General features: G+C 39.9%; 2 protein-coding genes across 2 annotated transcripts in view; one reads left to right on the top strand and one right to left on the bottom strand.

Annotated features, from left to right (window-relative positions):
* The window catches only part of Dzip3 (DAZ interacting zinc finger protein 3), a 728,188-nt gene that overhangs the window by 3,700 nt on the left and 706,743 nt on the right, over nucleotides 1–17,745 (top strand). The gene's annotated exons all lie outside the window — the stretch shown is intronic.
* The window catches only part of Ift57 (intraflagellar transport 57), a 53,781-nt gene continuing 48,662 nt past the window's right edge, over nucleotides 12,627–17,745 (bottom strand). Inside the window, exons 8-11 of the mRNA XM_051191578.1 lie at nucleotides 17,139–17,270; nucleotides 15,625–15,687; nucleotides 13,959–14,025; nucleotides 12,627–13,002 (exon numbers count right to left, since the gene is read on the bottom strand). Coding sequence (XP_051047535.1) covers nucleotides 12,824–13,002; nucleotides 13,959–14,025; nucleotides 15,625–15,687; nucleotides 17,139–17,270 — 441 coding nt within the window. The 3' untranslated portion in view covers nucleotides 12,627–12,823. The remainder of the gene's footprint in view (nucleotides 13,003–13,958; nucleotides 14,026–15,624; nucleotides 15,688–17,138; nucleotides 17,271–17,745) is intronic.

Raw genomic sequence — 17,745 nt, 5'->3', positions numbered from 1 at the left:
ATATATATATACACACATACACACACACACACACACACACATACATACATGCACACACAGTGGAGTCTTGCCTGAATGTGTTCCATCCCTGGAGAATAGTCCCATGACCTTTGGATGGTCTCAGGAACCTGGTACTGTGTTTCTTAGGAGAATTCTAAGGAAACATAACGGGAATATAACCTATTCATCCATATGTATATGTATATGTATATATATTTATTCAGTGCCTGGTTAAGTGGGAGCTGATGATCTGGTAGCTATGGTGGAGGTTATAGTAAAGTAGGCAAGTGAGAATTCCTCAGAGTCCACTTAAACACCTGCAATGCCGACAGAGAACATAGAAGAGTAAAGCAGGTAAGAGCGGCATTTTTATGATCCACTTTCATCGTGTTTAGTGCTCAGAATCCCAACTGCTTTGTTTCCAGGAAACAGTAGAGAGCAGGGAGGATTGAAGTACAGTGCTGCTTGCTTGATCTAGATTTTAATGGAGACGTTTCTCTTTCTGAATATTAGCATGTATGTACAAGTGCCTGTGTAATCACAGATGGTCATGTGTGGCAAGCTGGAGAGTTTGTTGGCAGTGAAGAGAAGGTGGCATGGGACCTTGGTAATCATTCAGCACCAGGGTGGCACTGACTCTACCTGCTGTTCTCACTTAATTCTAGAAGCTGTACCTGAACCTCCAGGGACAAAGTGGAGGGCTTCTGGGCCATCGTGCAAAGCCTGTCCCTTTCTAGGGACTGGCAGACAAAAACTGCTTTAGCTTTCCCATGGTTTGTTAGTTACCCTGGATCCCTCAGCTATGGGAGTGAATGTGTGTGATGGAAACATGCTCTGAAGGCTGTGAGTTTCTAAAATAAACAATTTGAGCTGGGTTATCGTAAAGGTGGGACTGTAAGGCAGAACTAATGGTCATGCCTATAAGCCTATAATCATGAACACCAAGCTACTTCCAGTAAGTGGGGAAGGTAACAGGCAGGTGATTACCAGCTTTGCACTTGGGCCAATGGCCCTGAAGTAGAACAGCTCAACAGCAGACCTCTCCCCAAGTGATTCTGGGGAACTGGTTTGTTCCAGTATTAGAGGGATAAGTAGCACTAAATGATTCATTGTCTTGTTTCTTTTCTTCCATGAAATGTTCTGAACGCTAAGCAACAGGAAGGAAATGGAAGAAGGCCTTTCAGTTCCCCTGATTGCCTCATTTTCTCACCCATGAAAGGGCAGAGACAAAGAACACATTTCCAATGTACAGTAAAAGCTGATTTGGAAACCAAAGGCTTGATTCTTTTCTTTTTTTCTAGGTGTATGTAGAAATCACCCACACCCAGTTAAATCAATCCTGTTTCTGTTTGATGATAAGATCAAAGGACTAATAAACCACACTGAGTAAGATGTGTAACCTCAGGGAAGGAGGAAGAGGGCCCCAGCACTGGAGGTGGTTCCAAGGAACACAAGTCGAAAGTACAACTGTGCATATTTTCCCATGTGACTTGCCTATGATAGAGGCACATCACTCTCATCTTACAGTGAAGGGGTTTTCCTTCAGAAGCTTTGTTCCAATTACAAGTTAAAGCTGAAACTAATAACATGATACCTAGGAAAGGAGGGGAGAAGACAAGGATGACTTAGAAAGCCATGCTCTCCTCACGCATCTGCCAAAATCCAGTCCTTTCCTTCCTGGGACCAGTCCTTATGAGCAGGGATTCCCAGCCCTTGGCCAAGGTGCAGTTTCTAGGTAGAAAAATCTGTCTCTAGCCCTGGCTCTGTTCTAAGTCATAAAGTCTGGCCAACCCCGTCACATTCAGCCACCATCGACACATGTAAATGTGTGGGGGGTTAATTGCTCATGGATAAGTGGTGTGTGTTGGAGCCAGTCCCAGTGAGATTTTATTTAACAGCATCTACTTAAACCAAGAGGTCAGAATAATATTAAAAGTAGTACTTTTAGGTCAGCTATATCATCTGGAAAGCTCCTGGCTGACAAATGGTTTCTGAGGGCTCTGTACAATTTAATAATGAGGGAATCATACCCACCCTAATATCCCTACTTACTTCCTATTTTCCTACCAGCACTGGACCTGGCAAAGGCACATCTCACTTCCATTCTGTAGGCTGGGATTACCTCAAGCTCAGCATTTTGTACCACGCAGACTCTCTAGTCCCTGGTTTGTTATTCCTTTATTCAAATTCTAGTACTGCCACTTCTCGATTTTGGAGCTAATCATGTCATCGCTGGGCAGATATGTTCTTTCCTCTGTTGGCCTCATCTAAAGAAATGGAAGCTTGGTCCAAGTTCTCATATTCCATTTCACATTGTATTCAAATTGTCCTACCATCTCTCATTATAAACAACTATCCCACACCAACCTATGATAGAAGTTATCTATAGTTATCATTTGTTTGTTTGTTTTTAAACATACCCTTGAGGATGCTTCCAACAGAATTCAGTGGCATGCATACCGAGTAGGATCTTCCTTCTCATGCCAGCTATCCTGCATATTAGTGTGTGTATGTGTAGAAGGTTCCTTTTGTGTGGAACTCCCTATGCTGTGGGCTTTATGTTAGAAGAGGCAATGGCAGTAAATATAGAATATGAATGTAGTCATTAGTCTCTGAAAGCAAAAGTTCTCGACTGCTGCTCAGTCGATGCCTCTTTGGACAGCCATAATTGATGCTGTTCTTCATTCCGCTCTTCCATCCCCAATCCCTCTGATTTTTTTGTGTGGGACCATTTTCTAATTTTGACATTTCTAATTGCTAATTTGGCCTCCCCCTTAAGATTGTTGTGGTGGTTCAATAATATATATAAAGTCCTCTTAAAACAGTATTCATCCAATAAAAGGCAATTATACCTTGAAAAGTCTTTTTGCATTATAAGCAATTGAGTTATTCTGATCCTCATGTATCACATACAAGGTATGATGGGCTTACATCCTTTGGTATTTAGTTTAGTTTTTTTTGGATCTTTTTCATATGTGCAAATGGAAATAACACTTCCCTTAGTTACACAATAAAATGTGAGACTGTAGATGTGTCAGTCAGATTCTCATTATTGTAACAAAATACCCATGAAAAAAAAACAACTCATAGGGAAGAAAATTTATTTTTGCTTGGTTTCAGAGGTCCATTGCTATTTGAGTCTGTTGGTTTGAGCCTGAGACCTGGCTTGATATCATGGTGGAGAAGGGGTTATGGGTAAATTGTCACTGAGCCCTTGAAAGAGAGAGGGAAACACAGAAAGTACAAGAGGAAGAGAAAGAGAGAGAGACACAAACACACACAGAGATAGAGACAGAAAAAGAAAGAGAGTCAGAGGCAGAGAGAAAGGCAGAGACAGACAGAAGGAGAGACAGAGAGAATTTCAGGACCAGGGACAACTTCAGTCTTCAGAAGCTGAGACCCCTTACACTTACATCTCTAGCTAGGCCTCACCTTCTGGAGTTTTTACCCCTCTCAGTACAGGTGTCAGGCTCAGACCAAGCTCTTATTTTTTAAAAAATATATTTGTGTATTCCCTTTGTCTCTGTCTCCGTCTCTGTGTGTGTGTGTGTGGGGGGTGTCAACTTGTGGTACAGCATGTATGTGGAGGTCAGAGGAGTTTGTTCTTTCCTTTTACCATGTGGGCCCTAGGGAGTGAACTCAAGTGGTCAAGCTCAGCAGCAGGCACTGCTATCCCAGTGAGCAGCGAGTCATCGTGACAGCTCGAGGACCAAGCATCTAACACACAGCTTTCAGAAGACATTTAAAATCCAAAGCATAACAACAGCACGAATGTCACAATGCAGGGACTATGTTCTGCTGCCTGTAACATCATATTATCATAAGTTATTACCCAGTGTCCATTTCCTTCCTTTCTGCTGGGTTTCTTGACCTTCAAGTCCCTCGCTGTCATCTCACTTTCCTTCTAGTGTTCTGCTAACACACACTTTTGTGACTCCACGGTGTCCACCCACACCTTCATGACTATGTGTCTTCTTGTCTGCTCGGCGTGCCTCTGTTTTTTCTTGCTATCGGAATCCTACCATCTCTCAAGACAAATTCTTCGAATACGTCTTTGTTTTCTTAGAGTTAGAATTATTTTCTCACCCCAGTTTCAACTACCATTAATCTCTCGATCATGAAACTTACTGTTAGAAGCATTTTAATTATGTATATGTATCTTTCCCATCAGACTGTGAGCTGTTGAAGGAAATGATTGTGCTTCATTTGTATCTGGCTCCTTTAATACCTCATCCTGTATTACACAAAGTGGCTGTCAAATGTTTATTGACTCTGTACCACATATATGTACTAAACAGCAGCTGCCTGAACCGAGAGTCTGGAGATAACAACTGAAAGTAGTTTTTCTAGGTCGCCAGCAACCTCTGTGAGCTGGTGGACTGCAGAATGGTTCCCAAGGGCAGAATGAATATGATGGCTTAAATTCATCACACTATCTATCTGAAATAAATTAAATGTCCAGTCATGAGCACAAGCAGGGGCTAACACTTAATGACTTATGGGGTATATGTGAGAAGTCAGGTCACATGCAGGACAAATGGTTCAATAAGAATCAGAAATATTCAACAAACCTGGTTAGGTTTTTTGTTTTGTTTTTTTTTAATCACTGCATGTAAGAGTCCTTATTTTAAATGTGTGAATAGTGGATATAGAAAACTGGCCTATCCATTTTCAGGACAGTTGGGTCAGGGATGTTTCCTGTTATCAATAGGAAACTGCTGTACAATTAAATGGATCAATGATGCAGTGAGCTAAATTAGTTTTTTTATAGTCAAATAATTGGACTAGCTGTGTGTTCTATGTTATTTCAGTTTGTATGAGCATGATCTTGGGAATCTATTGTATAGGAAGATGCTTTAGCCTATTGATTTGAGAAGTAGTGAAGTGTGATAGTTAGGCAGGGCCATGAAGTGATATCAATAAAATGGTTCAGGGGGTACACATCTGACACACAGAGTGGCTTTATGTAGACTTAATTATGTTTTAGAACAATTTACAAATCTAGCCTAATTCAACCAGCACTATAATAATTTACCTTAAAACGTGGTGCAATATACGGTTATGTGTCTCCTGTGTTTAGGTCTGGTTTATAGAACATTGTACTGCTTGTTGTCAGTGCTATGTGAGTAGACTGGCTGTAGGTTTAAGGCTCTGACTTGTAGTGATTATTTTCCCCTGTGGTGTAAACACTCATGATGGGCTGGTGATAAACTATTAACAGTTGCCCAGCTCTAGAAATGGCTGGGCAGTGGTGGCACGCACCTTTAATCCCAGAATTTAGGAACTCAGAAGACAGAGGCAGGTAGATCTCTATGAGTTCAAGGCTAGCCTGGTCTTCAAAGTGAGTTCCAGGACAGGCTCTAAACCCTGTCACAAAAAAAAAAAAAAAAAAAAAAAAAAAGGGAATTTTTTTTTTCTAAATGTCCAACATGAGCTTCAGAGATGGGAGGCACATTTTGAAGGCCACACAATGGCAAGAGATTGGAAATCATGCACTTTGGGAACTACATACATATAGCCTACCAGTCACTGTAGGAATGCTTTGGGCTTTCGCTAGCACCTCTGGACCCACACATGGTATAGTGTCTCATACAGTAAAAGAAAAGCAAGTGAACAGGAGTGAAAACAGGAGAAGATGGAGAATGAGCAATGATGGCTCAAAAGCTTAGCAGAAAGTTCTTAACTGGGATATTGTGACATGGAAGGAAATAAACTTGACAGTTGCCTGTAATTCCTGGCATGAGTTTCCAAATAGGTTGCAATTTCCTGAAGCTTGGAGGTTTTCAAGCATACCCATTGAAACCCCTACAAAAAACTAAAAGTGTTTAGAGTCTTTCAAGTCAGGGAACACACACAGAAATGCTAGGACAGACATGTGCCCAGGGAGGGCAAAAGGATTTTCACCTTTTCTTATAATCTATCTGGTGCACTTCATGGTTTTGGTGTGTGTGCTGTTGCTGTAAGAGAATGATACAGACTGGATAACTGAGAGACAAGAGAAGCTTTCTTGGCTCATGGTTCTGACTGAGAAGTCTAAGAACATCTATTGTACTGTTGTCTGACAGGAGTCTTTTTCACCAAGTCACAACATGGCAGAAGGGAAAGTGAATATGTACACAACAGAAGAAATGAAGTATAGGAGGGCAGCACTCTCGATGGTGTCTGCGGAGGGGCAGACTTGTGGTACTGAGCCTTTTTCTAGAAGCCTTAGCAACTCAGAGTACATAGTGTACATAGTGTCAGAATTGAATTGTTGGACACCAATCAGCTTTTTGAAAATTGGCCATTGGGATGGAAAAGTCCATAGATTTGGTGCCTGAAGTGTTTTGAATATAAAATGTTTATCTTACTAGCAGACTTGGAACTGGAATCTGATTGGCTGGACTACTGAGATGGCATTCTATGCACAAGCTTTGAGAGAGGAGCTGGAAAAGTCAAAGGGCATGGGTGGAAACAGGATGCATGATCTTGATAAGGAGTGGGTGTGACAACAGGGTGAGGGCGAGGAGATGTGGACCTGAAGTTTTCCCAGTGGGGGCCAAGCTGGGAGATAGTGACAGTGAAGATATTAAGACTGGTTTCTAAATGGGCAGCTAATTTTTTTCTCTTGTCTTCTTCTCCTCCTCCTCCTTTTTCTCCTTTTTTTCTCTCCCTCTCCCTCCCTCTCTCTCTCTCTCATTTTTAATATTGTGTATTAACTTATCTATGCTACTTATTTCTCAAGGTGGAGATATAGTAAAGCAATCCAAGGATATGTTTTAAGAAAAATTACTTTAGGCCTGGAAATGTTTTGCTCACTGGTATGGGGGAAGTGGATGTCTTTGGATGGGTGATTCTGTAAATAACTGTATATCAACATTAGCTGAGGTGCTTTTGAAAAATTCCTGATAACCCTCCCCCAATTAGAATAAAAAATCTACACCCATGGTTATGAGGCACAAATTGGGAAAGGGATTTATGTACTTAGGTGACTTTAAAAGTATTTTTATTATTTGATAGCTTCAATGTATTTTGATCACATCCACTCCTCCCCCAACTTCTTATAGACCCTGCTTCACCTCCCTACCCAATTTAATTTCTTTTAGAGCCCACTGAGACCAGTCTGTGTTGCCCAAACACTTTTTGGTGTGGGAACATCTCCTAGAACATGGTAGACCTGTGAGGGTTACCCTCTTAAAGAAAACAGACTCTTTCCTCTATCTTAACTTTTCTATATCTGTGAAAAGACACCATAACCAAGGCAATTTATGGAATGATTCATTGGGGCTTCCAGTTCCAGAGGGTGAGTCAGTGACTATCATGGCAGGGATCAGGGCAGCAGGAGGTAGGCCCAGCACTGGAACAGTAGCTGAGAGCTTACATCTTGAGATAACAGCCAACAGGAGACCAAGAGAGACCCAACTGAAATGGTGTGGGCTTTAGAAACCCCAAAGCCTACCACAGTGACAGACCACTTGTAATAAGACCACACCTCCTAATGCTTCCCAACATTTCCATCAATAAGACCAAGCAACCAAATGTGGGAGCCTCTGGAGGCCATTCTCATGCAAACCATCACTCCCTCCAGAAAGCTATCAACTGCTAGTAGCTCCTTAGTTAGGGTGGGGGCATATGCGTGTTTTTATTAAACTGCCCACTTGATTTTGATGCACAGGCATTGTGAAGACTTTCCAGCTTATTAAAAGGAATGCACTGCAGGGTAGGAAAGAAGTAGCTGGGCAGTAACTGCTGCGTCAGACTAAAGGGGTCATGCACAGGACCTTAAAGACATCCAATAACTTCTCAGAGCAACAGTTCGGCAGTGATTGCTGTGAGGGTATAGTCTGATGCTAGTTTGAAAGTGTCAGTGTCCTACTAAAGGGGGCAGCCCAGGCCTGAAACAAGGTGCTAGTGGTGAGGCAGCAAATCAGGTTGGAATTCTGTGTTTGAATTAAAAGCATACAAGTACAGGACTTTAATGCTTGAAACATTACTTAGACATACTAATACAAGCATGACCATCAATGCTCTCCTGCATTTTAAAATGTGCATTCAAACCATTTTTACTTAAGAAAGTTAATTTCTAATTTAAAATATAATAAACTGTGTAAGGTATGTGGTTTGGTTGTTAGATACATGAAGTTGCAAAAAGAAATGTAGCCATGATAATCATTGTGATTTGACCACAAATAGGGCCACATGTTCCGCCTTCTCAAATTCTATTGTAATATTGTTTAGCACACACACACACACACACACACACACACACACACACACACACACACACACACGATGGAAGGAGGTATTGCTAGGGCTTCAGCTGTTGTCCCTATGCATGATAGCCTTGCATTTTGCCAATAAGTTATACCCCAAGTCCTCTGAAGACATTTCTTACTTGTACACAGTTTTAAGAACATTTGACCTTGTAACTGTAATTTGACCAACAAACACACTTCATCTTTGTGCTATTGCATATAGGGCGCATGGAATACATGCATTATCCATGTTGGGAGCTCTGAGTTCAATCAACAGGGGTCTCATCTTCTCCCACAGGCTATTGGAACCCATGAAATGATGGAAGGAACATGGAACAAAAAGATTGCATGTGCGTATCACATATTTACAAAGGATTGTTTTCTGTGAATTCTTATGAAAGATGTTTTGACATTATTTAAAAAAAACTAATAAATAACAATAATAATACCTAAGCACCACATGCAAATTTGAGGAAGAAGACAATAGGAAAAAAATTATTTGGAGTGATCAAGAATTTGTTCTGCTTGGTCAGTGAATACAATTGTAACTTTGTTTTTACTCAGTGAGCTACAGAATTTCAATGGATTGGGCATTTGAATGAAGGAGGGGCTGCCAAGTTTGGTAAAGCCTTTGTCACCTGCAAGAACTATTTCTTCAGATTTGTAAGAAAGTTGAAACAGTCTAACAGATTTCTACATATCCTTTTCCCAGATTCTCAAGATGGTAACAATTTATCATAATTTCCATTGTTTTTAGTGAAAGCTTTTAATGATTAGTTAACAATATTATGTCACAGTGATTCTTTAAAATTCAGTATAATCTAGGCACCTGCTGGGAAGAGACCTGAGAAATAGAATCCAAAACCACTTAGAAAAGAAGCATTTTTACTGCTGTTTTTTTAAATTAGCATGTTAGTTGTACATATTAATGGAGTACAGTGTGTGATTTCTGATTTCAACACGTGAATACAATGTGCACTGAAATCAAATCAAGGTAATTGAAATTTAACTATTATGTCATGATTATTCACTTTTATCTTTCTCTGTACATGCTTAATATCACACACACACAACCTTTCATTCCTTGAACTATTTAAGCTGCTGTCAAGATGACCCTTTATACCTAAATCATGTGTATTTTTATACATAAATCCCTTTCAATAACCACAACTTACAAAATTAAGATACAATTATCTAATTTATGTCAAAATATATTTCATAACTACAGTCTCTATATTTTTCCTGATCCAGAGTCCAATCTACAGCTACTGTTTCCTTCAATTGTCATCATGCCTCTGTTTTCTTCTTTAGTCAGGGACAGTTCTGTGGTTGCTCTCTCTCATTACTTACCATTTCTGAAGCACACAGGCCATTTTGTACAAGTTTGTCAGCTGTCTGACAATCTGTTATTAGATTCACCTTATGCATCTCCAGTATGACCTACACAAATGTGTGCTCTCTACAGGTGGAAAATGGTATTTGCCCATGGCTGGTGATGTTAACTTTGAACAACTTAATATAAGTGCTGTGCATCAGATTTTCTAGTGCAAAACTGACCATTTTCTCTCTTTGTGTATTATCTTTCCTATATTAAAACCACACAGTCACACCATTTCTCATCAAACTTCCATCTAGGAGTTGCAGGATTCATTGGTGATTCCCATTCTAATTAGCTATTGTGGTAGCTACAAGTTGGTATTTTTCTAAACCCAGCATTCATTTAACACATCAGCCATTCTATTGCAAGGAGACCATTCCCATCTCTTCATTTATCCACTCATTTATTTTTATCTGTATAGGCCGGTGGTTATTCTGCAGCTATAATTCATCTCTCTGATGCTCAGGTTGTCTCTGAATCAGATTGCCCATTGGACATTTCCCCATCATCCTTTGAATACTTTCTTTATGATAGAGGCAGATATTTTTGGAACATATATGCTTTCCTTCCCAGTTTGGGAATGAGTTTTCTAAAAAGACTGGTTCGGTTTTATTTTTAAAGTTTTTTGTCTCAGTACAGAATTTAGAGATCAAGGTCTGAAATCTAGGTATTGTGCATGCTTGTAGTTGGGCGGTCACTGCTTCTAGACCTTTGCAGAGCACAGAACTAGGAAACGGGCTGGAGAGATGGTTCTGTGGGCAAACTGCTTGTGCAGGTATGAATATCCCCAACATCCAATACAAAGCCTGGTGTGGCCAAATGTGTGTGTAAACCTAGCATGGGGAGACAGAGGACACAGGAAGATCCATGGGGCTCACTGGCTAGTCATGCTATTGGTGATGTCCAGGTTCAGTGAGAGACTTTATCTAAAAATTAAGGTGGAGGCCCATGAGGTAGATACCCAGATACCTAATATTGGCCTTTGGCATCCACAGCTAAGATAGAGCTTAGGCCAGGAAGTTCCCAGGGCCATTTGCTGTTTCACATTTTCCTCTAGGCTTCTGCACTGAGAACAGGGTAAGAAAATTGTAGACTTTTATACTGCCAATGGTCCCACTGTGGATTAGTCCTCTTTACAAATTAAATAAACTGTCTTATTTGCCATTGTATTGATTATCATCCTCTTGGGTTGTAGTTTAGGATAGACATCAATATTCTTTTATCCAAACTTAGAATTTAGTGAACACAAGAGATATGTGTGTGTGTGTGTGTGTGTGTGTGTGTGTGTGTGTATGTGTGTGTGTGTTGGGGTATATGTCTAGAAAGCAAATGTTAAGGTAATAATTTAGGGGAGAAAGGTATTAGAATTTAAAATGATAATATTTTAATGTTGTTTTGAAACATAAAACATTTTAAAATCAAAATTCACTAACAGTGCTTGTTGCATCCTAAAAATAACAAAGGCTATGTCTTGCTTTCCAATCCTCTCATCTGACTTTCTTCCCAGGTTAAAGACTATTCTTTTCTTTTTGCTTTTTTGAGACACACCTGGCTGACCTCAAACTCACTATGTAGTCTAGATGACCCAGAACTTCTTTAAAGTTTAATTTTGTATTATTTATTTATTTGTGTGTGTGCTTGTGTGTATGTGTGTGTGCATGTGTGTGTCTGTGTGAATGCATGTGGACCATGGTGCTTGTGTGGAGGTTAGAAGACAAATTTTGGGACTTGGGATAAAACTCCAGTTAACAGGTTTGGTAACAAGTGCCTTTATCCATTGAGCTATCTTGCAGGTCTATGCGTTGAACTTGTGACTTTCCTACCTCTACCTCTTGAGTGTTACCTTTCAGGTGTGAATCACTAACCAGTTTATGTAGTGCTAATCATCAAATCCAGGGCTTTGTGTTGTTAGACAAGCACTCTGTTAACTGAGCTACAACTCACCCCCTACAAGAAGCTCTTCAATATTGCTTATTTGGCTGATTTAGAAATTCTAGTCTTGAAAACTACTAAGGAAGGTTCCTACGAAAACAGAAAACAGTGTCAGTACCAGCTGATCATGAGCCTCATTATGGCAGGTTCCACAGAACACTGCCTAGCATAGCTAACTCCACACAAAAGGGTAGGATGCAGGCACAGGCATGCTAATCTTTTCCCTCATTCCAGCAGCTGATCAAATATGGCTCAACTATAGATTAATTAGGAAAGTAATAGATTGCACATGTTAAGATACTGATGATGGGAGATGCCATTCTTTAATATGTTTCTCTTATTGGTTAATGAATAAAGCACTGTTGGTAAATAGGAAGGCAAGATAGGTGGGACTAGGAGACAAGGAGGATTCTAGGAGATGTAGTAGAGAGGAATCAAGATGTAGGATGTGACAGAAGAGGTCTAGAACCTTTCTCTGGTAAGATAAGACCACATGGAAATACTTAGATTGATAGAAATTGGTTAATATTTAAGTCATAGCTAGCCAATTAGAAACACTAGTAACCGGCCAACAGTTCCATAATTAATACACTGTCTCTGTGTGTTATTTGGAGCTGATGCGGCTGAGGGAGCAGGCTGGTGGGAAAGTGCTTATAACATACTGATTATTTTTTCTTTTTACAGGTAAGAAGGAGGTAATATCATATAACTATAGAGTTAAACAGGGAAGTTTGCCTTCCTATGAAGAATTCCACCACTTATTCTCAGCTTCTCTAGTACATAAGGACTGTTCTTTTGTCTTTGCTTTATTGAGACAGGATCTCAATAAAGTTTGAGGCTGGCCTCAAACTCACTATGTAGAACTTTTTTTTTAAAGTTTAACTTTGTATCATTTATTTACTTTAATTTATTTATTTGTACTCAAAGTGACCAGTCTGGTGTCAGTACTATAGGATAGGCATCAGCAATCAGCAGTAAACACATGATACATGGGTTGTGAACACAAGGAACACTAAAAAAAATGAGCCACCAGGCAGGAGTATGACACTGGTAATGACAGGGAAAGCTTCTTGGAACATGAGAATTTTTAAGTACTTTATTAAATACTATATTCATTGTAAAGGCTTTAGCCATCATAATCGTCATGATACAATACCTGTGCAAAAACACCCACTGAACAAGCTTGAGAGGTATAGATTGTGTTTGGAAATCAATACGACATTAAAAAAATCATCTCATATAAAAACCAAATAATCAGAAGCACGGAAGCCTGTATGTTTTAATAGAAGCCTATCGCTGATTCTGGGGTAACGGCTGCATGCATGTCTCGAGTCATATTGCATTTCTCCTTTAGCTTGGACTGCAGTAGCGTGTGCTCCACAACTCCAATCCTAATGTCCATCTGAACGGTTTCTTGCTTCAGTTTGGTTAAGCTCTGCTTAATCTTCACCAAAGGAGCTGTAGAATAAAACCAGCACAGGATAAAAATGTTCATTTGGAGTGTCGGTTTGTTAGAGAATTGCCTGACATTTCCTCCACTTTGTCTTCAGCCAGAAATAGGGTTAAAATGGAGCCAGTGACTCGCTGACATTCACACAGCTTCGCATTGGTATTTTAAACACCTGAGACTTCTAGAATGGGAACTGGTTCAATATTTGATGTATTGAGGCTGGATTTTCTAACTTTTCTAGGAAAAGTAGCGCCAAGTGGGTATTTAAGGATGCATTTAACATTGTTTTGTCTACAGGAACAGGGAACAGAATAATTAGAGAGGGAAGAAAGATATATTTGAGTTACAAATAATGAGTTCATTGAAAACACTGCAAGAAAATCCCATATCCCTCTCTATTTATTCCCAGTCTGCATGCAGAGCATCAGAACCCTAGACAATCTTTCTGACATAAAAAGCCTGAGGTGACGGCCACTGGCCTGTGTCAAACTAAAGAGTTTGTAATGGAGGATAATTACTGAGAGATTAATTCTTTCCTGTTTGAACCTTGCTCATTCAGGACTTCCTGGAAGGAGGGGGGAAACCCCAAGGGTCATCACATCACTGTCCTGGTGTCATTTGGGATATTAAGGTCTTTTTGTACATAAAAGAAAGCATATTTCCCACTCTTTCTTAAAACAAGCAAAAATAGATTATTTATATATTGTCTATATAGATATGTGTGCGTGCGTGCAGGTGTGTGTGTGCTCACACACTTGCACGTATGCACAGATTTCAGGAGCTGGCTCTCTCCTTCCATCATGGGGTCTGAGACATAACTGAGGATGCCAGGCTAAGTGGCAAGCACCTCTGCCCATGGAGCTACACCGCTAACGCACACAGACTTCTTCTGGCTGGGACTACTTTGCAAAGGCATTCTGGGAAGTGGTCCCCAAGTTCAGCCCTGAAGGGAGAGTGTACTCACTGCCGTCTGTCATGCTGCTGCCCTTCTCTTCCATCTCTTGTTTTACCTTTTCTAATTCTTCTGTAACCTTTTATTGAAAACAACAACAAAAACTCCCATGAGTGCTAGATTTTGATGATCCTTGACATTCTTTGAATGCTGTATTGAGGAAAATCAATTTAGATATAAGGAAATGAGACATTAAGAATATTCAAATAAAGGATAATGTATGCAGATACACAAAGCTTTCACTTTTTAAGAACTGCTTATAAAACACCAGCAAATTACTTTCACATTAGCTTCCTCATGCTGCGATATTATAGAATGAAAATCAAGTTGTTTGCAATATGAAGCCCTCAGACTGTGCAATTATCACTAGCATTTACCATGCTGCTCCCCAAAAGCAAGTTATTAGTAAATACAATGTTACTGGGATGCTGATTTGCCTTTCTAGGGATCTTTCTTAATAGTATAGTTACTTGGAGACCATGCCACCTTTTCTTGTCTAGGCCGGTAAGAACATGCTTGTATCCTATGGCGAGGTACAAAATTGCTCTATGGTTTCCTTCCAGGCCAGGAACTCTGAACTCTAGGAGACACGAGTGCTGTCATACAGATTTCAGATGAAGCTGCACTTGATTACACCACTGCAGCCTCTGCGGGCAAAACTCTATTTCAGCAGTGCAATCTCTGAAATTACATAGAAAATATAATCTCTACAATTTGAGAAATCGTTTTAACATAATCTAGGACTAGGCTGTAATTACTGTAACCTAGTCGGCTTTATTTCTATCATGCTGGTGAGTAAAACCTTCCCAGGGAATAAAGTGCTCATCCAGGCAAAGCAAATTAATTTCTTCCAGGCACCTGAAACATCACAACTGGGGACAACTACTGACTCCAGAGGACTAAGTGGTCCCTGGACACCCTTCAAGTGTTCATTTAAGCCACATTAGTGAGCACTTTCCTTCCAAGGAATGTTTTATTTGGCTAGAAACACAACATGACTAGAGTCTAAATATTTCTAATGGTATATTTTAAAATGAATATTTCTGAAATATTTTTCATAAGATAAACTTAATTCCGACACTAAAGCTTATGGAAGTTATGCTGCTTTGTGATTACATACAGTCTTAGATCTCAGTCTCATACTGGCTTCTGACATTGATGTAAATTTTTACTTTGAACCTCATCATCTCCTGTGGGGGGGTGGGGGGGGAATGAGAATATATATCAGGTCCTTCTTCTCTTGTAAGACCAAGGGAAAAATGCAGTGAAGAGGTTTCAAGTTACCTCAATTGTAGACAGAGCTATCCTCTGGACCACACATACCATTAATAGCAAACACTGACAGTTAAGTGTTATATCTCAAAGAGTCACAATGGCACTGGCTACAGACTCCTCCCATGATGCTTTACTCACTCTTCTATTATTAATTACTATGTCAAATAAAGATTAGGAAGGTTATGAATGTGCTGATAACATGAGCAAGTTTAAGGATTGATTTAATTCAACAACTTTAGACGTCTTAAAGAAACAAGGGAGGGATAATTGGTTCACTCATTAGTGAACTTCTAAAGCTGCAAGTTGGGAGGGGAACTCAATGAACTCAGCAGCATTCAGTTTGTGGATGGCTCTGCCTGGCCCAGCTGACAGGTGAGCAGCACATCAGTGCGCTGGTGTGTACCTCAGACAGGACTCTGGTCCTTTCCGTTACTCCGCCATTTCCCTCCTGGTAGCGCTCCCTTGCCTAAGGAGGAGAAGAAGACTGTTTAATGACAAGTCAGGAACAGGGACAGATTACTTCAATATGACCTCTGTGTGTGCTCAGTTTCTGCACAGCATTTTATGACACCCCCTTATTTGTGGATACATTTAGGAAAGTGACATTTAACCGTAGCTATTTCATGTCCGTATTAATAGGCACCGTGCATTTAAGTGAAGTGCTATAAAATGATGAACTACCTCAGCCTTCCCACAGCAGCTGTGTACCTTTAGCTGTACATGGGCACAGTTGACGGTAAAAACTGCCCTCCACCCTTTCTCAACACTCTGGGAGGGTGACTCTCGGTCAATCTAATTTGAGTGCTGTGTAAGAGAAAATTAGTTCTAAGGAGAAAAAAAATCAATCAAAGTAGAGTGTGAAGTTCAGCAATTAATAAGGATTAATAAAGTAGATGACAGTGCAGTCAACCAGAATGTGTCCTCAGGAACTAATCTAGCAATCAATTATTCAGCATTAGTGTTAGATACACAGTGGCTTTGACCAGAGGGCATTTCCACAGTAAAAACACTCATGAATTCATGTATATATAAGGTAATAATAATTTCAAAGACTATAATAAAAAGTGAAAGTTATTTTCAAATTGGTCTTTGAGAACTTCTGGAAATATGACTTATCTCAAACTTATTTTCATTGTATTTCTACCAGTACTCTTTTAAAGTTATCATTCACTGAGATTTTCATACGTGTGTCTACAATGCATTCTGATCATTTTTTTTACCCTCATTGCCTTCTCCAGCCCCCTTCCCACTGAACCCCTTATTTGCATGTATTCTTACTAGTGCATATTAAAATCAAGACATACAGGATTTTCCTTATACATTCCTGAAGAAAACTATGGGATTCCCATGGCTGTTTTCAGAAGCTAGGGATTTAATTTTTTTATCATGCTTCTAAAACATGAAAAGAATGAAAGACAGGTTTTATCAAATCAATTAAATTGTTCAGCCCTGAATTCATCTTGCTTTCATGTTCCTTAGTATGTAGTAAGGCCTGTTTCTTCCCTCTAACACACACTATTCTTTCTCCTACTTTTATGGTGAATTAGAAATGAAACACAGCATCCTGACACTCTCTTCTTGTTCTAAGTGTGGGTTGCCAGCCACAAACCTGTATTTATCTAAATAAAATGAAGAACTGTGTTTAGGCTCCCAGGGGAAAATTATTTCTATAACATATGAAATGGAGAGTTCTCTCCCCACACAGCTTCAACCGGGCAGAATGCATATGCTTCTGTTGAGGAAAACTTTTAAACATGATACATTCTTTGATCACTTCAAACTTGGATACTTGGTGTTTAGATCATATCCACCTCAAGCTTGCCTCCTTTCCTATTTCACAATTATAAACAAAATACATCTATTTAGGGATTAGGGTCATGAATTGGAATAAATTCCCCCAAAGCTTTCTTACGTTACCTCACTCAGCTGGGCCTGGGCCCCGCGATATTCTTGAACCAAGTGCTCAAGTTGATTGTTGATGTACTTTTCTCGGCTACCAATCTTTTCCAGAGTCCGGCTAATTTCGTTGTGAAGCTTGTCCAAAAATCCCTAGAAATTCCATGGGATTTTAGCATATAAAAGAATATGTAAGCTTTGCAAAACTGGTAAAAAATATGTTAAATATTCTTCAACCCACTCCACAAGTGATCAGTCATGTGTGCAAAAGATGACAGTTTGAAGCTTCAACTGAAAACAAAGCTCATGATTAGAAACACTTTAGTCAACCCCCCCCCACCCCAACATATATCAAAGAAGCCAGACGTGAAGGTTCAGTTTCATAATCCATGGACCCTGGAGGCTGAAGCAAGGGTACTGCACCTGGACCCTGTCTCCAGAAAAGAAGGGCCTGGCGGTGTCAGCCGCCTCTTATCCTCATGTACATCTATACATTCAAAGCTTACATCATTATAATAAACTTCAAAATCAAAGTTGCCGAAATCAAAGCCAGGATATGACCTTCTGAAGTCACAGTTCAAAGCTGAAGGGAACATCACAGTTAGAGCCTCTGATCTGGAGCTGGTCT

Source organism: Phodopus roborovskii, unplaced genomic scaffold (genome assembly GCF_943737965.1).
Source record: "Phodopus roborovskii unplaced genomic scaffold, PHOROB, whole genome shotgun sequence".
Classification (NCBI taxonomy): domain Eukaryota; kingdom Metazoa; phylum Chordata; class Mammalia; order Rodentia; family Cricetidae; genus Phodopus; species Phodopus roborovskii.
The sequence above is the reverse complement of the archived record's forward strand: the minus strand, read 5'-3'. Positions and strand labels throughout refer to the sequence as shown.